This window comes from Candida oxycetoniae (genome assembly GCF_023343755.2).
Source record: "Candida oxycetoniae strain CBS 10844 chromosome Unknown scaffold5, whole genome shotgun sequence".
Lineage (NCBI taxonomy): Eukaryota > Fungi > Ascomycota > Pichiomycetes > Serinales > Debaryomycetaceae > Lodderomyces > Lodderomyces oxycetoniae.
In genome coordinates, this window is record NW_026055366.1 from 204,458 (window position 1) to 227,710 (window position 23,253).

A 23,253-nucleotide genomic window follows, 5' to 3' on the forward strand; every position below is an offset into this window, starting at 1 on the left:
GTAGCTCAGTTGGTTTAGAGCATGAGACTGTAATATGAAATAGTTCCGCAATCTTGTGGTCGGGAGTTCAAATCTCCTCCGGAGGAATTTTTTTTTTATTTTTTTTATTTCTTTTAATTCATATAGACTTGACATTCTATACACACAGGATGTTAAAACTTTCATAATCAAGCTATCACGGAGGGATCTAGTCGGAGGTAAGGGTATATGTTTTTGTATAGGGCAATGTTAAGAGAACAAAATAGTTTAGTAGGTTACGATTAACTCCATTGAATTGTATACTATATTATAATATTTGGTTTAAAACTGAGTCAAAAATTTTTGAAAACAAATTTTTTTCAATACCGCTATATGTGGTTCATACTTTCAAAAATCATATAAAAACATAGAGGGAGAGCACAACAATCTTCTTTTCTTTTCCTTTCTTTCTTTCTCGCAAGAATACTTTTAATAACCTAGTTTTCTTATACTGTTCCTGATAACACGATTAGCATGTGTATCCGTGCTAGGAACTTTTTGCTGTAAACTTTTCAAAATGTCGATATCTTTATTCTTAACAGCTTCTTGAGCAGCAGAATCATAGTCTTCGTTCTTGATATACAAGTTGATCTTTTCATCATATTTGTATTTCACTGAATTGCTGATATATGCCGATATATGTTCTTTTGGAGCATCATACTCGAAACCTGCCTCAACAAATGGTTCAAATCCAATAGGCGATTTACCTGTTGTAGAATCGAGTGAGCCAAATGCAAATTCATATAGCCTATCGAATTCATGAGATTGCGAATATGTTTTAAGAACAAGGAACCAATACTTTTCTTGAGATACCGATAACTCTTTAACAATTTTACTAGCTGATTTTATCTGATTCATCTTGACAAGTCTTTCAATAATGGTTAATGGCGAGTTTTCGTTATAGAAATTAGCAAGGTATGTTTTCTCTAGTCTCCTCTGAAGTTCTAAAATACTCAATTCTCGTTGAAGTGCCTTTTGTATTACTGTTTGTGAGGATTTCTTTAAACACTTTTTGAGAAGGCTCTTATATTCGTTGTAATACTCTTCGCCCTCTGGATCTGGGTTTGCTTTTTTGAACTCTTTCAACTTGAGTAAATTAAGCTCATCTACTTTATCTTCATGTTCCAAAAATCGCTCCATGAGCTTAGGATTCAATTTACCTAATGAGTTCAGCCACGTATGGCCAACAACCTCTCCTCTCACTTGAAAAAGTTCAGTTTTGATATCTATATCAACATCCAAACCCGTGTGTTCTTCATTTTCAAATTTGGCAACATTTTGATTAAGTATTTTGAAAAATTCAGATACAGTAAGAGTATCCTGCAATTGTGACAACATTAATAAACACAAGTCGTAGTCTCCAGATTGGAATGATTTGATTAATGCCAATTCCACCTCCTCAAGATCAACCAACTTTTTAACCTTCTTACTGATAGATGGCTCCAAGTTGTTTATCAACTTGCTTAATACAGCTCTTCCTTCTTCACGTGCTATATCGCAGATCCTATCTACCGATATATAGTTTGTGCCGTCTTTTGAGAATGACAACAACTTGCGTGTAATGATTTTATACAAGTCAAAGTCTGAAATGTCTAGTTCTTTACGGATTTTGTAACAACACCAATGTACATACACCAACAGAATGAGGTCAGTGAGTTCAAGTTCTTTAATGATTTTCAATGCCAAGTAGTGTTGATTTCTTCTGAGTAGCATTTTAACCACGCTTTCCCAACCAATTGCTTCAATCTCTTTATAAGTGAGAAATATCCCTAATTCAGGACTTCTTAACTGATTCAAAACTTTAACAGTGCTCAAGACAGCCAAGTATCGATCAGCATCGTAGTTATCCTCTTCGTAGATTTTACCAAAGGATACCGCGCGTAAAGCTCGTTTCTGGCGTGCCACATCGAATTCTTCTAATGCAACCTCTAAGCAATCATCAATAGCTGTAGTCAACACATTGTCGTTTTTTAATAATGAAATATTTGCATTGGCTTTTGATGCATTCAGAATAAACTTATCTACACAATCGGCAAGTATGGCGCTTGGGTTATGAGATCCTATTTGATACATTTCCAACGATTTTTCAGGAACACGGCTTAAAAATTGCACTTTGGTACTTGTTGTAAGCCAAAGACCATCCATTGCAGATTGCAAAATAGGCACAGTGTATAATGAATCATTTCTTGGAGAGTCTCTTATCAGCAACAAGTTATCCAAGTCAAAATCATCATCTTCCTCGCTCAAGTCATAAAAAAATGAGATGGATTGTTGACCTGGCCCAATCAATTTTACCTCATCTTTTAGCGAGAGCACTATTGCATCATTGCCACACCATTCAACTTGATACGGAGAGCTTGATTCGTTTGCTGTATTGTATTCCAACAAGATCTGATCAAAAGCATTACTAACGACAAAAATCTTTTTCAGAGAGCTATTATGCAATGAAAGTAAGCGGCCGGTTGGGGAAACGGCAATGCCAACAAACGGACCATCGGTTAGTTTTTGATCTGTTGTATCAAAGTTGGACAAACCCAAATCAACTTTGATTACTATAATTGTGTTTTTATAAGCCAAGTATAATAGCAAGTTTTCATTTCCACTTGAGCCTCCATTCTTGATTTCGAATTCATTTCCATTTTCAGATTTATCCTTTTCAAAGAAAATTGCAGTTGTATAAATATCGAGAGCTGCAAGTTTGAGAATGTTTAATTGATAATTCTGATTACTGTCTAGGTCAGTAATAATTATTTTATTTTCGAACCGGGTGACCAAGTACTTGCCAAAGAGCTGTACTTCCAAGATATTGTTTATTTCCTCTGTTTCATTATTTTCCAAATTGGTTATTTTCCGGGCTGAGATATGAATATCGTCAATATTGATTTCGTCGTTTGCACCTTGTCTACTTTCCGATAAATCGTCGAGTAAAACAGTATCTGTGTTTGCAATTAAAGAAAACTCGTTGAAATTGCCCACGAAATCCTGATAATACCTATATTTACCATTACTCAACACAAGCACCAAGTCCTCGTTATAGAAATAAAAGCCGTAAATGTGGTCATTTACCGTGCCATTATACACCACCGACCATATTTTGGTACCGCTTGGGTTATATATCTCCACCAAGTTTGGGAAGGGTACAGCTTTTGAGGCAATGGCAATGAGTGTGCAATTTGGTGAAGATGCGACCCTATAGCTTGCATATAAATTGTCAATTGACCATGTTAAGGGGCTATAGCAAGTTCGGATATCGTAGTATACGTTTTGTAATCGCAGCCAGTTGAAACTTGGGTTAATGGGCATCTTGAAGGAGCAAGTCTAAATTGGTTAAATCTGGTTGAAATTTGGTTCAGCTGAAATACCATAGAATGAACATAATGCCTTCTATTAGCCCCCTCCCCAAAAAGAATCTCTTCTTTGCTTTGTTTTCTATTTTGCATTTTTACTTTTCTCTATCAAATTCTCGCTCTACAAGGGAAAGGTAGAAGGTAGAAGGTAGAAGGTAGAAGGAAAAGGATAGAGGTGATCTAGTAAGATGTTGGCGTCAGATACAGAGTATGTTACTCTTGTATCGTCAGACAAGTTCAAGTTCATTATACCCAAAGAAGTTGCGTCAATATCATCTGTCTTGAGAAATTCACAAGGATTTGAAGAAGGGAAAACTGGAAAAATAGATCTAGATATGGATGGCGATATATTAGAGTGTATAACTGAGTATTTGTATTATCATTTCAAGTATAGGGATCAAGTTGAGAGTGGAAATATCCCAGAGTTTCATATACCTACGCATCTAGCGTTGGAGTTGCTAGTTAAAGCTGATTATTTAGATATATGAAGAAACTAGACGAGTGAAACGAGTCTAGTCGATAGAGAAGGAGAGCAGTTGAGAGAGAGAGCAGTTGAGAGAGAGAGCAGTTGATAGAGAAAGAGAGCAGTAGAGAAAGAGAGCAGTTGATAGAGAAAGAGAGCAGTAGAGAAAGAGAGCAGTTGATAGAGAAAGAGAGCAGTAGAGAAAGAGAGCAGTTGATAGAGAAAGAGAGCAGTCGATAGAGAAAGAGAGCAGTTGATAGAGAAAGAAAGAGTAGAGAGAGAACGAGTAGAGAGAAGCGAGTCTAGTTGTCTAGTCGATAGAGAAGAAGTGGATAGAGACTAGTGAAAGAGAAAGAGACTAGTCTATAGAGTGTATATAGAGAGAGTTATATATATACTATGGAGCTGCGCTCGTAGTATATTGAGAGAGTAGAATAGTGTTGTTTTCTCGCCTTGCTGGATAGAGAGAGACTAATCGATAGAGAAGAGTAAGTAGAGAGAAAGTGAGTAGTCGATAGAGAAAGAGTAGATAGAGACTAAAGAGAGACTAGTCTAGTAGATAGAGAGAAGAGAAAGAAGATATCGAGAGAGTACCCAATAGACTATCGAGCAGAGCGAGATAGTCTATGTAGAGAGAGTATGTAATAGACCTGCTCGATAGTCTATGTAGAGAGAGTATATAATAGACCTGCTCGATAGTCTATGTAGAGAGAGTATGTAATAGACCTGCTCGATAGTCTATGTAGAGAGAGTATGTAATAGACTATCTCGCTCTGCTCGATAGTCTATGTAGAGAGAGTAGTTAGACCAGTTGAAAGAAAGAGACTAGTTTATAGAGTGTAGATAGAGAGTTATATAGAAAAGCTAAGTTAAATAAAGGGGAGAAAGAAAGCCAGGGGGAGAAAATGCAAGAAAGAGAAATGCAAGAGACTGATTTAGTGCCAATGGAGGTTACCAATGAAGATATTTAAAAGAACTGGATAGAAGTATTTAGAGAAGGAGAGCCATTTATAGCACTAGATAGAGGTATTTAGAGAGGCATTTATAGAAGAACGAAATAGAGGTTGTGTAGAGGTTGTGTAGAGGTTGTATAGGAGGTATAGGTTGTGTAGGAGGTATAGGTTGTGTAGGGTTTTGTAGGTTGTGTAGGAGGTATAGGTTGTTTAGGGTAGTATAGGTTGTCTAGTATAGGTCGTGTATTATGTTGTCAAGGACATTGATACTACTACTAATTACTACAGGAGAAAAAACAATCTGGTAATTACAGAGGAGAATAGCGGGGGTAAAGCTGTGGCGGGGATTAATAATTCTCGCCCTGCTTTCCCTGTTCTACTGGCTCGCCCTGCTCCCCCCCAACTGCCCTACTGCCCTGCTCCCCCCCTACTGCCCTGTTCTGCTCCCCTATTGCCCTGTTCTGCTGTGTCCCACTTTCTCGTTTAGTCTCTATGCCCTTTTCAATCACTCTTTACCTTCACGCCCTGTTTCTGTTAAACTCTGCATAGGCTTCTCATTTTTTCTCATTTTAAATCCCCTTATCATAAATTTCTTCTTTATATAACATATTAAATACCATTTATAAATTACTATTCTTGTTTTAATCCACCTTCCACCCCCACCCACCCAGTCTCTGTGATAATTTCTTTTCCTTTTATGACCACTAGCTTACTTAATAGTCTATCACAGGAAATAAACCAATTTGATGTTTCGGGTCGTCAAAGTTTGAATGAGCTATATGAAAATTCCGAATCCTTTCTACAACAGTTGAAGGATATAGAATCTGCTTTACATGACGAGATTCACCAAGAGGAGCAACAACGACAAAATTTGGCACAATCTCCCGATACAATATCGGCGCCTATCAGTAGGTTGCTCTGCAGTGCAAAAACTCAAAGCTTACACGAAGACTTGCTACAATGCACAGATGGTTGGTACAAATCATCTATTGATTGCCTCAAATCGTATAATTCAGCCAATAACAAGTTTCTGAAGAATGTTTTGAATAATAGCAAATTCGCCGTAGATCTCGATGAGGCTTACAGCTATAAATTGAACATGGATAGTTTCCCGGTTTGCAATTTCAACATTGAAGAAGCATTGGCTGAAATATCTCCTACAAACACTCAGACATCCTTTATATTCCATGACATTGAAGCTAAAAACGCCAAGCAAGAAAATAAGGAAGAATTGACCAAGGCGATAATTCTCCATTTGTTCAAAATCGGTCAGAGTAGTGTAGTGCCAGAGATTTTAAAGCGACAGCCACCATCATCGCCCATTTCCATAAATCCCGAGTTACTACAACAATTTTCACTTTTGAATGAAATCGTTGACGACATTTGCATAAGGCACGATTTGAATCAAACATTGGGCTGGTTTCATACAAAGTACAACGAGAGAATCTTAAATCCAAACTCGTATCATGATTTGGAAGATGCAGAGTCATTTAGTAACACTGAATTCAAATTCCATATGCTTCAGTTTATTATTCTATTGAACGGGAAGGATCTGGAGTTCTCGTACGATGATGCAGTTGAGGCGTATTTCTACTCGAAAGAGCATTTCAACAAGTTTTTGAAAAACTATTTACACGAAATGGCACCATTGGTAACCTTGATTCTTTTCAACTCAAACAACAACAACTCAGGAATTGAACAGTTTTCTAAACAGAGGAATAAAGAATACGCAATACAAAATTTCATTGAAAAGATGAGAAACGGATTTATTATTGAAAGCGATGCATCATCTCGAAATAGGAAAAAAGGTGGCAAGGTTGACTTTGTATCAGAATTGCTTCAAAATTTTAAAAATATCCATGAAAACACTAGTCTATTCACAAATTTGGCAAACGATTTCGTTTCCGAGTACTGCAAGGATATGAAATTATCTAGCGACTCGTCACTATTCCAAAGTATTCTTGCTGGCCATGTATACTTGCCAAGTTTCTACAAATATAACAAAGTTCAATTAAAATTGAAAAACTACAAATCAATTGGAGAAAAATCGGCCAAAGATACCAACCTGAAAACCAATAGCAAGGATTTCCCACAACACCATGCGCACCATGTGCACGAACTACCGTTCCAGTTGCTGGACAAAAATCGGTTTTTGTTCAAAAATCATCCAATCTTTATCTGTCCAATATCAAGAGAGCAAGCAACACCAGTCACCCACGAAATAATTTCTTCTACTTTTATTGAAAGCAAAGACGGAGCTCCTTTGACCGTAAAAAGAGAAAAGTACATTCGATTTAATCCGGCAACTACTCAAGTGGTAGTGTTGAACTATTGCCATCATCTTGCATTAAGAGAAAGCATATGGCAGCTTTCAAAGAAGGGAATTGATATATTCAAATGTCCATATTGTTATAAGAAACACAAGTATACAGATGTATCTGATGCTTACTTTATAGATTTATAAACCACCATCCTCAAAACTCACATGCACTCACATACACACACACACACACACATATATACACACACGCACATACACTACACACATCTACACACATACCCCGTAATGAATAATGAATAAAGAGAGATGAAAAAATACCCGCACAAAGTGCGGCTTACTTCGATGAGAAGAGAAAAAAAAAAATACTTGTACTCTTTTGCAATCTCTTAAATGTCATATATAGATATATATGTATATATATAAGTATATGAAAAGGGTCTCTGATGCACGATAGACTGATGTGGCGAGGTGAGCCAACTTTAATAAGAGACGAAGATTCGATACTTGGTAAAAAATGGGTTTCGATTTATGAAAAAGAGGTGGACTTTAGTCCGGCGCATTTTGAACAGGCGATGTTGAATATCATCAAACAACCAAATATCAACTCTCCTGTTATCCTCAGAACAGACATATTGAAGGAAAATATGTATGATCCGAAAGAAGGCAACACTACTTTTGTCAGTAAGCTAATAAACTCTGTGCCGGATATAGCCGTGGGTACGGGAAACCTCGAGAACCCACTACTACATCGAGATCTCATGGATGTTGAAATTAGACAGTTCTCGCTTGATGATGAATTGAAGTTGCAAATTAGAAGGGAGGTTGTAAGAAGGATAATACCAAGAAACCCGTTTCGGGACTATATTATCAACCAAACATGTTTAGTCATGAAATCGGAAGATAATTTATCTACCTTGATTGTCTATATACCACATGTCAAGACAGAGGAAGAATTACCGTATTATCTACCTCCGGTATACGGAGTTGGCATACTACATTACAACAATAAGGTGTCAATACATTATCTAACTTTTCCCAACTCAAATTGGCAACAGGAGAAACAGAGTATTGGGGCAATGGATATTCTGGGAAGACCAATGAGGACGGCATTGCGATTATTGGAAACCGCAACAAAGCACTCCACCGGGGTCAAATTGGGATACGAAAAACGAGTGAACCATGACTTGGTTATATCCAAGGTTGATTTTCAAAACCGATATATCTATTTAAAGTCAAAATATTCTTCTCAGTTAGTCAGTAATTGGTGTGAAAGCACAGATCCCAAAAAGCACGTTTTTGAAGATCTAGCTATTGCAGCCTTTTTGATTGAATATTGGAAGTTGAAAAAATTTGAAATTGGTAGTTTTGAGTTTCGAGATATGGGGTGTGGTAATGGTTTGCTTGTATATATTTTAATAATGGAAGGCTATAGAGGACAAGGTATAGATGCAAGAGCAAGAAAATCATGGGACATGTACCCAGAGAAAGTGCGGATGAATTTACTAGAAAAGATCATTGTACCTGGCATATTGTTAAAGCCACATCCATCCTTGGCCAAGATAGCTCCTGAGATCAAAGACAACGGACGACAATTTGCCCAGACTGCGGATGACCAGGTGAATTACTATACTGCTAGCAGTCTCCTCCATTCGTCAAAAGTATGCACTACAGAAGAATTCCCCAAAAATACATTTCTCATTGGTAATCACTCAGATGAATTGACGTGTTGGATGCCACTTTTGGAATTCCCCTTTTTGGTGATACCATGTTGTTCACATACACTAAGCGGTATTAGGTTCAGATATCCACCAAGGAAGATACCGTGCTTGACTGGGATACGAGCTTCTCCACAGTCCTCTACATATGGCTCACTAGTTGATCATGTTGAAGATATTGCAATTTTGAATGGCTGGCAAATTGAAAAGGAAATGTTGAGAATCCCAAGTACAAGAAACGCAGCGATTATGAGTTGTGCAAAAATAAAGTCATTTCAAGATGAGCCACTGGATATCTCACAATTGAGAGTATTGGATATAATTGCAATGGAAGGCGGTGCCGAAGGGTGGGTTGAAAATTCGCTAAACTTGATGAAAGGGGCTCCTAGAAATCATTAAAAATTTACTATCAACGACACTATCGAGCAGAGCGAGATAGTGGAGTAACACTTAGTAGCTTGTTAGCTTGTTACAACACTTAGTAGCTTGTTAGCTTGTTACAACACTTAGTAGCTTGTTACAAAACTATCGAGCAAAGCGAGATATATATGTGTCACTAGCGTTACTAGTCAATGCTGCTCCACTATCTTTGCTCGATAGCGTCGACGATAGTGTCACTAGCGTTACTAGTCAATGCTGCTCCACTATCTTTGCTCGATAGCGTCGACGATAGTGTCACTAGCGTTATTAGTCAATGCTCCACTATCTCGCTTTGCTCGATAGTGTCCCTTAGCGTCGACGATAGTGTCACTAGTCAATGCTGCTCCACTATCTCGCTTTGCTCGATAGTGGAGCTATCTTAGGCGGCTCCTTAGAGCAACCCTCTTGTTACATTCTAGTTAAATCTCATTGTACGAAAATTGTTAGGGCGATTTTTATTTTCTCTTTTTTTCCACTTGGAGAAGAACTTGAACAACTTTTGTATCCTTAGTATCAATTGCAATCAAGATACAATTTACCCCCCATATTCGACCATGGCGGGCTCATCTTCTCAGTTTCAGCAACTCGAGAAGTTAGGTGAAGGGACATATGCCACTGTGTATAAAGGTAGGAATAGAGCCACTGGAGCTTTAGTAGCTCTAAAGGAAATTAGCTTGGATAGTGAAGAAGGTACGCCATCTACTGCGATTAGGGAGATTTCGCTCATGAAAGAGTTGGATCATGAGAACATAGTAACGTTATACGATGTAATACACACCGAGAACAAATTAACCTTGGTATTTGAGTATATGGACAAAGATTTGAAGAAATATATGGAGGTTCACGGAGATCATGGCGCATTGGACATAAAAATTGTCAAAAGTTTTATGTTTCAATTGTTGAAAGGTATAATGTTTTGTCATGATAATCGTGTGTTACATCGTGATTTAAAGCCCCAGAATTTGTTGATTAACAACAAAGGCGAGTTGAAATTGGGTGACTTTGGATTGGCTAGGGCTTTTGGTATTCCATTCAATACCTTTTCAAACGAAGTTGTCACTTTGTGGTACAGAGCACCAGATGTGTTGTTGGGATCAAGAGCCTATACCAGCTCTATAGACATTTGGTCAGCCGGCTGTATTTTTGCTGAAATGTGTACAGGAAAGCCCTTGTTTCCCGGCACAACTAACGAAGATCAATTAATCAAGATTTTTAGGTTGATGGGTACTCCAAATGAAAGAACATGGCCCAACATTACCCAATTTTCAAATTACAAGAACAACTGGCAAATTTTCGTACCTCAAGATTTAAGATTATTGGTGCCAAGTTTGGACTCAATGGGGATGAATTTGTTACAAAGTTTGTTACAAATGAGACCAGAGGCTAGAATTACTGCAAGACAAGCTTTACAACATCCTTGGTTTCATGAAATTACGTTGCCTACACCAACGCAGCATCCGTTGAGTGATCCATATCATCATCATCAGCAGCAGCAGCAACAACAGCAGCAGCAACAGCAACAACAACAACAACAACAACAGCAACAGCAACAGCAACAACAACAACAGCAGCAGCAACAGCAACAACAACAACATCATCAACATATAATAGATCAGCAATATTGAATAGATACAGGTACTTTCAATTAACAATCTAATATCTTCTTCCCCATATACACATACTTTCTCTGCCACTCTTCAATAAAACCTTTAGGCCTTAAGGATCGAGAATTTTTGAAGCTCTCGACATAAACTCAATCAATTCAGCATTTTTCAACTCCAAAGCCAATGCCCATAATTGCTTTTGATCTTCTTTTTCATTTTCATACAGCTGTAACGTATAAAGAAACATTGCATGCATACCTTGAAATAAGTTTTCCAAAATGTTAAGTCCTCTCTCGTTGACCCCAAATGATAGATAGTCCAATTTTGAATACGTATCATATAATTTGAATGCTTCTTTAAGCGATCCAATAAGTCCAAAGTATTTTGCCGCAGGAAATCGAGTACCGTCCATAATTGACCTTACTATAGTACTCAATGATGCAAAGATTTTGAAATCAACATTGTTGGGATGTAATGAATAAAGTATTTCCTGCAAGAGGAAATCTGGATAACGACTCAATGGATGAACTGAGGTATCCAAAGTTAAAACCACATTATAGAAGCGTCGCGATTTAATTGACTTCAAGTAAATACTATCTGGAATTAGGCACTCTTTGGCGAAGTTATCCAATTCTCCAAAAAATACCCAGCCAAAGATATACCCGGCTTTATAATTATAAAATGTTGTTCTGTCAATGGTGAATCCTTCAAATTCTTCGTTTTCGTTGGGGTACATAGGTATTGGCGGATTTGACACTGGATTATTCATTTCCGGTGGATGATTGTTTATCATTTCCACATACTTTTCAAACTCATTATACTGACCAAGACTCTCAAACGTACCCAGAACCAAGTCATCTTTGACCTTATCTAGTAGTACATACAATTCCCTAAACTTGAACCTAAGAAACTTTACTCTCAATTTCCGATTCAACTCAATCTCTTGCATGCACTTAAATTTCAATAGTTCTTCCTTCTCACATGCTTGTTTTGCAAAGCAAAAAGTTTCTGATGTCAATTTTAGCAAAAGTTTCCTGGAAATGAATTTGAAATTTAGCAAATCTTTATTCAAAACATATCTACCAGCGGTAGTTTTGTATTTATTCCAGATAGATGCCAACATCTCCAAGTTTGCAACAAACTTTTGATAATATTCACTTTGGTTATAATTTGGATACAACAGCGTTATATCGTCAAGTTGATGTAGATAAAACTCCATTTTCCTGCCAATTAGATCTTCATCTAATCCTATGTTCAAATCGTATAGGAAATATCGACGAATAAAAGTAATTACAAGCGAATAGTTCTTCCAAATACAGCTTTTCTTTTTCTTCTTTGTCTTCTCTTCTTCCTGCTCCGAGTCATATAAATCAACGTTTATAAGCTGATACTTTGTTAATTGCTGATCTTCCTCTTGATCATCGTTAACACCTGAAAATCTCATATTTTGATAAAATGACCGATTGACCAAGTGAAGATTATTCCCTGGGCCGGCAAAGATAAATATTTTGCGAATAACTTCAAAAGGTAGATCTTTCAAACACACTTTCCTTTCATAGCTGGACTTGGCACACGGCAGTAAGGTCAAAGTGACTGATATATCTTGCGATGAGTAGGTAGTTGAGGGAGATTGATGGGTACTATTTGCAACATGGTTTTTCCTTTTATAAACTGCCACTTTTCTTTTTTTAACTGAAGGCTTTCCCAGTTCAATGAATCCCATTTCCGGAGCAACACCGTCGTTTACCAGCAAGCAGAAGAAGATGTTACAATCAAACCATCCATCATCTCTCTATGATTGCAAAATAAAACAAGCTCCATCCGCACAAGGTAAACGTGATAGTCACGTGATTAAAATTAGCTGAAACTAAAAGGGAGAAAGTATGTAAATAGAAAAGAAGATAGGCTAGACTAGTTAGCCATATTGGTTAATAAACTTTTTAAAAGAGCTTTCTTCAAAACAATAATTTAAATAATAAACAACTATACGTTACACGTTACGTTGGATAACTTTATGGTAAATGGATATTTTCACAAAAGAACCAATAAATAATCTAGCTTCTTGACCTCTTCCTTCACTTCTTCAACCTCCTCCTACTCTCATTAAAAGCAATTAGTGCCCTTTGAATTGATCCTCAGTGACACCAGCACCCATAGCAGCAGTTGACGAAACACCACCAGTAACCATCTTCAACAACGCATCAATATAAGAAGCACCAGACCATTTTTGATGTTTAACAACTTCAACACCCTTTTCAATCTCTGGTTTTTGCACTTGTTGACCATAAGCTTTCATACCAATTTGGGAGTATTGATTTGAGAAATCATCAACAGCCAAAGCAGTAGTATGTAACCCTGCCAAGGTAATAAATTGCCAAACATAGCCCAATTCAGCCAATCTCTTGATATAAGTTTCTTGTTCATCTGCTGGCATAGCCTTGTTCCAGTTGAAACTTGGTGACAAGTTATAAGCCAACCATTGGTTTGGTACAGCTGCTTTAACACCATCGGCGAATTCCTTGGCTTGTGCGTAATCTGGTAATGCAGACTCCATCCAAATCAAATCAGCATATGGGGCAAAAGCTCTACCTCTCATAACTGCACATTGACAACCACCTCTGTATCTATAGTAACCTTCTCTTGCTCTTGAAGCGTCCCAATCAAAGTAAATATCTTTACCAGTCAACTCCTTTGCCAATTTTCTAGCTTCTTTGTTTGAAGTATGACTTAATGGGTTAACTTTATCAGTAAACTTCTTGATCAAAGCATCTTTGTTGGAGTAAGAGCCGTTTTTAATTTCATCAATAACAGCTTCATGGAACAACTTGACACCAGCCTTCTTGTTCCAATCGTTTTCAATACTTGCCAAAGCTTCACCGTAGATACCTTTAGCTTCAGCTTCAGACATTAATGATGATAAATCACCAACTTCTGGGTTAGTTGCACCTGCAATAAAGTAGTGATCTCTGTGATCAATGGTAGAAGTGATCAAAGTGGCAGCTTCTGAATCAGTTCTTGCAATTGCCAACAAGTTTGATCCAAAGATATCGGCTGAGGCTCTAATAGCAACCAATCTGTTGATATGTTCTTGAACAGGAACCAACACTTTGCCCGCCATATGACCACATTTCTTAGTACCAGGAGCTTGATCTTCAATGTGGATACCAGCAGCACCTCTTTCAATAAACAATTTGGTCAACTTGATGATTGCAGTAATACCACCATGACCAGTATCAGCATCAGCAATAATTGGTCTCAAGAAATCAATATAAGGGGTTTTTGCTCTTTCTTCCTTGGACATCGACAACCTTTCTTCTCTTTGTTTCCTGTCGTGGAACAACTGTGCAAACCACAAATGTTCCACTTTATTTGGCACAGTGTCCATAGGATAATCAGCCAAATCTGGACTTGGTTCGTTTGAGGTTGAAGCAGTTGAAGAACATTGCCATCCTGAAACGTAGATCGAGTCCAAATATTTGGCCATTTGAGCAACATGAATAGGGTCTAAAGCACCAAAAGTGAAAGAAGCAGTGTGATCAGCATCGTGCTTCTCCAATAATTTATACAACTTATCAGCTTGTTGTGAAGATGGGTAGTCAATCTTCAATGTACCTCTTTTCTTAGCGATATCCTCAGCTGTATAAATTCTCTTGGTTTTCTTCCATCTTGGTTCCGACCACCATTTTTTGATGTCAGCAACTTCCTTTTGGAATTTTTGGTCTTCTTCGTTGATATCAATCTTTGTGTATACCATCTTAGCGAGGAAAAATAAAAAGGTAAACTAGCTCTAGTAGTGGATTCCTTTACACTTGGGGGTAAGAAGAAGAAAGAAAGAAAAGAAAAGAGATAATTGGTCTTATTTATACGAATTACCGTTCAAACTGAAAAATTAAAGAACCGCGGTGACAAGTTTTTTCTATAACACCGACCTTGATGCCTTTCTTTGGTATAAAGGTTATTTCCTCTTATTCTTTATTGTATGAGGCGAGAGTATTGTTCTTATGCCATGCTACCATTGCGTGTAACTCTATTATGATTATGGGGCGGTTTTTAGTTTCCCCAGATTTCCTTGTGACAGAAAAATAATCTACTTCCATTGATCCTATGTACAGGATCAGACAGGTTTTACCTTTCCTCGGCTGAAGGGGACAGGTTAGGCTGATTTATACTCAAGTTCAAACTATATAGAGTTGTTGAAGAGGAGTTGCTTTATGAAGAGCAGCCAGAGTGGTTCAAAGAGTGAAAGAGAATGAGCCAATATGTATATAGAACCAGCAACTACAAAGGATCTGTCGTTTTAGCTTTCCCACTAAACTATTACTGGTTAGAAGAAAATTTTTTTTTTTTTTTTTTTTTTTTTTTCGTTTGTTCGTTGAGCTCCTCCCGTTATATGTCGGTTCCGAAATCGCAATGTATGAAAAAAAATAAAATTACAGGCCCGTCAATAAATTTCAAATCCGATAATAATTGCTCTATTGGGAAGCACTAATTTTTATTATTTCTTGTTAGTTTTGTTGTCGTCGTCCTTGTCGTCGACTTTCTCTAAAGTTGGCAAGTCACGTGATCCAATCAAGCTCACATCAGTGAGCTCTTTTTTGATTCCGTTTTTGTTTGCACCTTATTAACTTAAATGTAGTCCAAAGTTATTAGTAATGTAGTGTGCTACATGTCGTTTTGCTTCCAATTTGAAATTGCCTGATTATTGAGTAAAAAAGCACATTTAGTTGATTGATAAAAAAGCACACTTGGTTGATTGAATTGACCCAGTGTAATCTTTTAGTAAAGCCATGATTTAGCGTTTAAATCTTCACGAGTCACAAGTGGAATAACTGGTGAATTGTTATATGTGGCTCAGGAGAGTAAGCAAGATGTTTTATTACTCAGCTGATTAGTGAGCAGTAGTACCGTTTTATTTCTCTACGTGTGAGATTTTAGTGTTTGTCCCTTTTCTCGTAACCACTTTGCAAATACTCATTGTTATACACGTCAAAGTTGTTTCTGCACCCTGTCCGATTGATTTTCAATCTTGCCTATTCAATTTAAGCAATCTTGCTGGATTTTATCGTCTTATACAGTTTGTTACATATTTATAGTTTGATTACATTGATATATTGGCGCCCATGTGTTTCATTGGTATAATATAGCATGGAATATATACAATGATATATCTACTTGAGTTACCTAACTAACTAATTTCCCACTGGTTTTCCACTCTTCCACTGGTTTTCCACTTTTCCACTGGTTTTCCACTAGTTTTCCACTAGTTTTCCACTAGTTTTCCACTAGTTTTCCACTAGTTTTCCACTGGTGTTCCACTGGTGTTCCACTACTTTTTCGCCCTTTTTTCGTCCTTTTCTTTTCCTTTTGTTGTTTTTCTCTTTTTAACTAAATTAGACAAATCATTAACTGGCTTTGGATTTTGATCGGAATTACTTTTTCCGCTTGCACTGGCTCCCAATGCTCCAAGCGTCGCAGATGCAGAGACACTGGTACCGGCATCAGCTCCACCAACTCCTAGAAGTCCCTTGATCATATCAACTTGTTGTTGACTGATATCTTCTTGGGGGTCTTTCTTCAACTCATCATACTTTTCTTGTAGCTCTAGAACCATCTCATCATTCTCTTTACGTTTAGAAGCATCTTGCTCTTTAGAGTTTCTTTCTGTAGTCGATTCTATAGCTAGTTTAATTTGTTCTGCAGCTTTCGTACGCAGTTCAGGATCGTCAAGGCAAAATTCCAAAGCTAACGCTAGTTTATAATGTGATTCAGAAACCAAGGATGACGATTTGGGGTATAGTTCAAGTCTCAATTTTAGCGCTTTTGATAAATCCTGAGCCGACTGGGGAAAATTCTCTGCTTCCAATGAGACTTCACCTAGTATATCATATGTTTCTGATAATTTTTTCAATGTGATAATATACTCATCCTCTGTCGTGGGACTTGACTCATTTGGTATATATGGAGACTCAAAATTTGGTTTCTTTAATTTGTCTAACTTGTCTTCGAATAATGCTCTTGCAACGTCCAAAGTCATCCATGCAATTTCAAAACTGGATTCTTCTTGCTCCTCTTCTTGATTTCCTTCCTGGTCGTTTTCTGAGTCTTTTACGTCCTCCCAATCGTGCTCCAGCCCCGGCTCCAGTCCCGGCCCCAGTCCCAGCTCCTTCACCTCTTCGCCGTTGTCCCCCCCTTCTTTCTGTACATCTTCAACAGGTTCAGCATCGTAAAATTGAAATTTGTCATCATCATCCTTGTTTTGCTCCTCCCCATTTTGTTCTTCTCCATCTTCAGCTTTTGTATCAACACCATTAGCACCAATGCCACCCAAAATACCCGATTTGCTAACTCCGCTCTGGAATAATGCTTTTCCATACAACAACAATAAGTCGCCATCTTCTTTTCCGTCATGATGCTCTGAATACAGTTCACAAGCTTCTCCATATTTCTCGGAGGCTAAATCATAATCCTTTAAAGCGTAGGCTTTCGAGCCTTCTGAGATTAACCTGTCCACCTCTGGTGTGTATCTTGCTGACTCCAATGACATAATTGTGGGTAATGAAAAGGCTCAACAGTAATAACTCTTGAGATGGCTTCTATATACGCGTTCTTAAACTTTTGTTACATTTGGTAGCGAAATAAATCTGACACTAGGGAGCAAAGCGAGCTAGTGGAGCAGCATGTAATCAAACCCGTATCTAGCATTAGCAGAGCAGCACTAGTACTCCATCTACATTGTCTACTAGCAAACTCAAAAACAACAATTGCCATTTAGAATTTACTCTATTGCTTTGCGGAGATGGGAAAGAGAGTTTATGTATGCGACACTATCGAGCAGAGCGAGATAGTGGAGCACACTAGTTACCACCGACACTATCGAGCGACACTATCGATCTTTCTACAGGGTATCACTCTACATGGTATCACTTTACATGGTCACTCTACGTGGTATCACTCTACATGGTATCACTCTACTTGGTCACTCTACATGGTATCACTCTACATGGTATCACTCTACTTGGTCACTCTACATGGTATCTTTCTATAGGCTTTTCTATCTTTCTTGCCGTTTTTTATCTCACCATTTACAGACACCACCTCTGTTTTCCCTTTTTAGTTTTCCATTTCTCGAAAAAATCTTATTACATTCTAATAGTGTAATCCATTGCATGTAGTAACTACCATTACATTTACACATCTAAGGTGTGTATATGTAAGAGGTTGGTGTGCTCCACTATCGAGCAGAGCGAGATAGTGGCTCCTACAAAGAACATTTACACGTCCAAGCCATGTATGTAAGAGGTTGGTGTGCTCCACTATCTCGCATGCTCGATAGAGTCTCTCCCTATAATAGTTAAATCTACAATTGTCACCATGTAGGTGGCAGCTAGTGTTGAGAGCTAGTGTTGCTCCACTATCTCGCTCCACTATCTCGCTCTGCTCGATAGTGTTTGCTCGATAGTGTTTAGTTTAGTGCAACACGCGCCACGCACGACGCGATATAACTGTTGAAAAAAGATCTTCTCTCTGATATACTTAAGCGGTAAAGCTAGATGATCAGCCATAGTGAAAAAAAGCCCCTTTAAGTTTGTATCTTAACAAATGATAAATGTATAATACTTTTCCAAATAACAAACAGACTTGGTAATTGAACCAACAACTTTTAGCATCGACCAAAGATAAAATTGTGTGTTGGTGTTTTCCTACAGCCTCCCCCTACCGTGCGCCCCGCTCGTCCCGTTCGCCCCAGTTCGCCCCAGTTCGCCTCGCCAAATTCGGTAATCAATGGCTTTCATATTCCGCTGCGAAAAAATTAATCACAACAAGATAGAGTCAAAAAATTAAAAACCATTCAATTAAACAATATCAAGGTAAAGAATACCAAAGAAATAGGCAAGTAAGAGAGGCTTAGAGAGCAAAAGAAGTAGGAGAAAGTGGTTCGCTATTAACCAAATGGTTTAATTTCTCACGCAAACAGCTACGTATTACTAGTCAATAATTGGAAAAATATGAGCAAAAAGCTACCCAGAAGAAAACCACCACCATCGGATTTCGAGGCAACGACCTCGACATTAAACTCAGAGTTTGGCCCTTTACCTTCTATCTCCAGTAACAAAAATCATATTGCTGAAGATTCGGTTACACCTGCTACCATTATACGACGTCACAATCAGCTGCTGCTGCTGCTGCTGCTACCGCCGCTACAACAACAACAACAACAAACCCCTCCATCAAAGTTTCTTCATTCACCTCCAGCGCTATACAACCAAATGCACTATTTCCAAACATCTGCTGCTGCTGCTGCTGCTGCCACTACCAAAAAGGAACCAGAAGAGCTGAGTGACTATTTGTTCGACGAGTCTTTTGCATCCGTAGACTCGACAACGACAAGGCCAAAGGGCCCTAAGGATATATGGGAATATGACACTTGTGATAAAATTGATTCACCACTAAATGCTTCAAATTCAGCAACTCATGCAAATATTCAGATTAATAGAACACTACCGCAGCGCAGCTATCAGCATATGTCTCGACTGAGTACCGTGCCGAAACTGAATTCTACAAATACAATTATGATCTCCTCGTCATCGTTATCATCACCACCGTACCCTATCCTGATTAACGAGGTGAAAACACCAGAAAGAAGCCTTCCTTACCCAATAAGCCCCATCGAAGATTTTTTACAAGAGGAAATTGAATTTATGGATAGTATAGATAATGGATATGCAATAGATATCGATTCGCCATCTCAAAGAAGAACAAGGGCCATAATTGAACAATCTGTTACTACATCGTCTCCTAGAATAAACGATGTACCAAACTTGAGCACGAGTAGCTCGTTATCTACTTTCCACGCAATCCAGCAACACCACCACCAACAACAACAACAACAACAACCACAATGTTATTATTCATCATCACCCAATTTCGATAGTTCACTGCCATTATCAGGGCATATCCCTAGAGACAATTTGTCTGTTCATTTACAATCCAACTTCACAGTTAGTGATGCATATAGCCGCTCACCATCTCTGAGGAAGTCGATACACAGCATGACTGATTCCACCTCGAGTGTTTATCATCTGCCCTACAACATAGTCGATAATGCTGATGATCCATTAGAACAATATCCATCATCTCCCCAGTACTTGCAACCTAGACATTCATATAGAGTTGTTTCAGATAATCCTTTTTTTGATGATGAAGGAGACGTGACACGAAACGAGTTTGAATCACCAGCCACAGAGTATTTTGACTACAATATACTACCAGAATTACCTCAAAGTAAAGACTCAACTCCTTCATTACCTCCCGTTCCACGGTCGAAAAAAGAACAAGAACTACCCCCATTACCATCGCCATTGCCCTTGGATCTACCACAACTTCCATTCACTTCAGCCACGCTACAAGCGCAGCACTTTGAAATATGCTCCAATATTTGGTCTTTGTCTCAGTTGTTCAAATGGAGCTGTAAACTTCAATACTGGCTTAAGAATCTGACTGTATCAAAACTGGAGTTGAGGAAAGCTATTATTCGACTATTTGCATTTCACAGAAGTGACGTACCACTTGACTTGGTTACTCGGTGTTCGCTGGCCGCGTTTAATACCTTTGTTCAAACAGGAGCTATTGAAGTAGTAGAGTTGCAAACAGCAAATACTGATGGTGAAAGATCAGTTGTCTTATTTCACGAAACGATCTATGTCAATGGAGTCTTGCCTGGCCTTACCGATTGCTACTCGCCAGTACCGCATTTCAAGGATGAAGAAATTGCTTGTTATGCTAGTTCGTGTCAATTCAGTAGAATGAAGAATCTTGAAAGGAAAATGAGAAATATGAATGTAAAGGACATTGTATTGGCTAATGATTGGGCGACTCATTGGCGTCTCACCATTGAGGACTTGCGAGATATAGACCCCACTATGATCAAACGACAATCGCTCATTTTCGATTTACTACGGTATGAACAAACATTTATACAACGAGCAAAATGTTTTGTTGAAATTGTTGGTCCAGAATTTATTAAAGCAGCAAAAAATTTTACAAACAACTTGTCCAGAATCAAGGAATTCGAAGAAGATGTACTTCAAACAGGAAAGAAAATTGTTCAAATTCACCAAGGTTTTTTATTTGAGCCACTTTTGAAAGTTTTAATTGCAGAAGGTAAATTCATCAAAAGTATTATTGAAATTGTCAACATATATACCGATTGGGCTAAAGAAGTTCGCCCTTTCTTGATGAAGTATATGAATAATATGCCAATGATTGAGGATTTATTGCGAATACCAAATCTAAAAGCATACGTTGATGATCACATTGGAAACTTGCCAAGAGTCAGAGAGTTAAAAGTGAATGTTCCGATATTGTTCATAAGTACATTTAACTCAAGGTATCAGCAAATTCCACTCCAGTTGCTAGATATTCAAAAAAAATACCAGGAGAATGAACCTGAGCACTTTTTATTGCAACAAGCTAGTGATGAGATTAAGAAACTCGGCTCTAAAATTAACGATTCAAAGAAGTTTGCTGATAATGTTCATGCAATTGGGCAGATCAAGAGTCAACTACTGTGGAAATCGAATCTTCGTCAAGTTAATCTAAATTTGAATTCAATAAACCGAAAGTTTATTTGTCGGGGCGACTTGACTAGGAAAAGTGATCTCAAAATAACAACCCAAGTTAATCATATTATTCTTTTAGATAATTTTTTGTTGATTACCGAAAGATTGAAAAATCCCAAATCTCCAGGTGCTCACTATAAAATAATCGAGGACCCTATTCCAATCGACTTTTTGATTTTTGAAGAAAAAGTCACGTCATCAACGGTGTCTTCAACAAAACTCGCTGCTTCTTCTCCACATATACAGCAACAGCAACAACTACAACTACAGCAACAGCAACAACAACAACAAACTCAACTTGATGATGATGTTTCTGTTCAATATGCAGTGAAATTACGATATGCAGGTAAGACGAAACATTCATATACATATTCATGTCGTACTGAACGTGAGAAGGATGACTGGATAAACTACTTGAGTACTGCAAAGACCAATATGTGCAAACGATTGTATAGCTCTGCTGCTTATGTTACTCATCTGATATCCAACACGTGCTTTGCTTATGACCAAAATAATCGGATTCTCAAACTTCAAGTTGTTGTTCCTTTTGACCCCATCTGTAATATTTGTTTGGACACATTGAAAAAGATGAAACTAATTGGTATGCCTAAGGATATCTACAATCCAAATATCCCGAGAAGCAGAGTAACCTATGGTACAATAAGATGTTGCGTTACTTTTATATATAAGGACTTGAAGTTTACACTCGTTGGTTTGAGTAATGGATTGTACTGCTGTGAATCAAAGTCACGATGGAAAAAAGTGATGAACGGATCTGATTTCACAAAGATTCACGTCGATGTGAATACGGGTTTAGTGATTATACTAAACGACAGATACTTAAAGTATTACTTGATACATCAAATTATCAATGTTTATACTGAAACTTCAACCGTACTAACCGGGACTCTATTATCCAAGGATCCAGTTTTGTTTTTTGCTGTAGTAAATCACAGGAACGTGACCATGTTATTCTTGGCCAAAAGGCGAGGAAGCTTAACCAATTTCAAAGTTTTAATCCCAGAGACTGAAAATAATGGAGTTTTCAGTCGTTTCAAAGATGATAGGAAATTCTACATTGAAGCCGAATGTTATGGAATATCGGTTTTCAATTCATCTTTTGCAGTGCATACAGATAAAGGTTTTGAAATTTTGGAGCTTGATAAATTGATACCAAGATCGGTTCCGGAATTACCACAACCTGACCCAGATATTAGCACACCCAAAAAGAAAATCGATCAACTTTCAAGAAAATCATCATCAACACCAACGAATGGCACGTCTTCTTCAAATGCCGCCACTGCTGAAAATATTAGAAAACTAGTATCTTCATCACACATGATGCCCTTGGGTATGTTTAAGCTTTCAAACAATTCTGAGTTTCTACTTGTATATGACAAGTTTGCCATTTTCATAAACAAGCATGGAAAACTATCCAGGTACGCCATTTTATTATTTGACTTTAAAGCAAAGGCTGTTCATTTCAAACAAAATAATTTATTTATTATTAAAGATGATGTTTTGGAGATTTTATCTATTAGTAATTTACCGAAAGGGTCGAATAAATTCATTCAAGTGATTACTGGAAAGGATATCAGATTGGTTTCTAGCCCTGAAAGCAACGATGTTACTATCGCCATGGCAAATCCTTTAGTTCCCGGCTTACAGTTGTTATTTAATTTAGTTCCACCAGATTTTGATCAAGTGAATGCGTGAGAGAAAGAGGAGGAAAAGAGGAAAAGAGAGGGAGAGATGGACAAGAGGAGGTTGGACAAGCACAACAATGTGTCAACATATTTGTAGTACATTTTAAGTTGATATCGAGTTTCAGTT

General features: G+C 37.8%; 9 protein-coding genes across 9 annotated transcripts; 5 read left to right on the top strand and 4 right to left on the bottom strand. All coding sequences in view use genetic code 12, as the record gives it.

The window, feature by feature from the left end:
* Positions 1-447: 447 nt before the first annotated feature.
* VPS16 (tethering complex subunit) lies at positions 448-3,321 on the bottom strand (the record flags this gene model as incomplete). The annotated part of the gene is made up of 1 exon (XM_049326774.1): positions 448-3,321. One exon carries the CDS (start codon positions 3,319-3,321, stop codon positions 448-450), a length of 2,874 nt encoding a protein of 957 aa, XP_049182089.1.
* Positions 3,322-3,553: 232 nt separating this feature from the next.
* Positions 3,554-3,853, top strand: ELC1 (elongin C; the record flags this gene model as incomplete). The annotated part of the gene is made up of 1 exon (XM_049326775.1): positions 3,554-3,853. The coding sequence occupies one exon, from the start codon at positions 3,554-3,556 to the stop codon at positions 3,851-3,853; it is 300 nt and encodes a 99-aa protein (XP_049182090.1).
* A 1,625-nt stretch (positions 3,854-5,478) lies between these two features.
* On the top strand, positions 5,479-7,245 carry KGF56_000827 (ubiquitin-protein ligase; the record flags this gene model as incomplete). Its single annotated transcript, XM_049326776.1, has 1 exon — positions 5,479-7,245. The coding sequence occupies one exon, from the start codon at positions 5,479-5,481 to the stop codon at positions 7,243-7,245; it is 1,767 nt and encodes a 588-aa protein (XP_049182091.1).
* Positions 7,246-7,520: 275 nt separating this feature from the next.
* KGF56_000828 (tRNA (uracil) methyltransferase) lies at positions 7,521-9,176 on the top strand (the record flags this gene model as incomplete). Its single annotated transcript, XM_049326777.1, has 1 exon — positions 7,521-9,176. One exon carries the CDS (start codon positions 7,521-7,523, stop codon positions 9,174-9,176), a length of 1,656 nt encoding a protein of 551 aa, XP_049182092.1.
* A 575-nt stretch (positions 9,177-9,751) lies between these two features.
* On the top strand, positions 9,752-10,822 carry PHO85 (cyclin-dependent serine/threonine-protein kinase; the record flags this gene model as incomplete). Its single annotated transcript, XM_049326778.1, has 1 exon — positions 9,752-10,822. The coding sequence occupies one exon, from the start codon at positions 9,752-9,754 to the stop codon at positions 10,820-10,822; it is 1,071 nt and encodes a 356-aa protein (XP_049182093.1).
* A 91-nt stretch (positions 10,823-10,913) lies between these two features.
* On the bottom strand, positions 10,914-12,524 carry KGF56_000830 (uncharacterized protein; the record flags this gene model as incomplete). Its single annotated transcript, XM_049326780.1, has 1 exon — positions 10,914-12,524. The coding sequence occupies one exon, from the start codon at positions 12,522-12,524 to the stop codon at positions 10,914-10,916; it is 1,611 nt and encodes a 536-aa protein (XP_049182094.1).
* A 390-nt stretch (positions 12,525-12,914) lies between these two features.
* On the bottom strand, positions 12,915-14,555 carry ICL1 (isocitrate lyase 1; the record flags this gene model as incomplete). The annotated part of the gene is made up of 1 exon (XM_049326781.1): positions 12,915-14,555. One exon carries the CDS (start codon positions 14,553-14,555, stop codon positions 12,915-12,917), a length of 1,641 nt encoding a protein of 546 aa, XP_049182095.1.
* Positions 14,556-16,127: 1,572 nt separating this feature from the next.
* KGF56_000832 (uncharacterized protein) lies at positions 16,128-17,345 on the bottom strand (the record flags this gene model as incomplete). Its single annotated transcript, XM_049326782.1, has 1 exon — positions 16,128-17,345. One exon carries the CDS (start codon positions 17,343-17,345, stop codon positions 16,128-16,130), a length of 1,218 nt encoding a protein of 405 aa, XP_049182096.1.
* Positions 17,346-18,807: 1,462 nt separating this feature from the next.
* TUS1 (Rho family guanine nucleotide exchange factor) lies at positions 18,808-23,136 on the top strand (the record flags this gene model as incomplete). The annotated part of the gene is made up of 1 exon (XM_049326783.1): positions 18,808-23,136. One exon carries the CDS (start codon positions 18,808-18,810, stop codon positions 23,134-23,136), a length of 4,329 nt encoding a protein of 1,442 aa, XP_049182097.1.
* Positions 23,137-23,253: the final 117 nt, after the last annotated feature.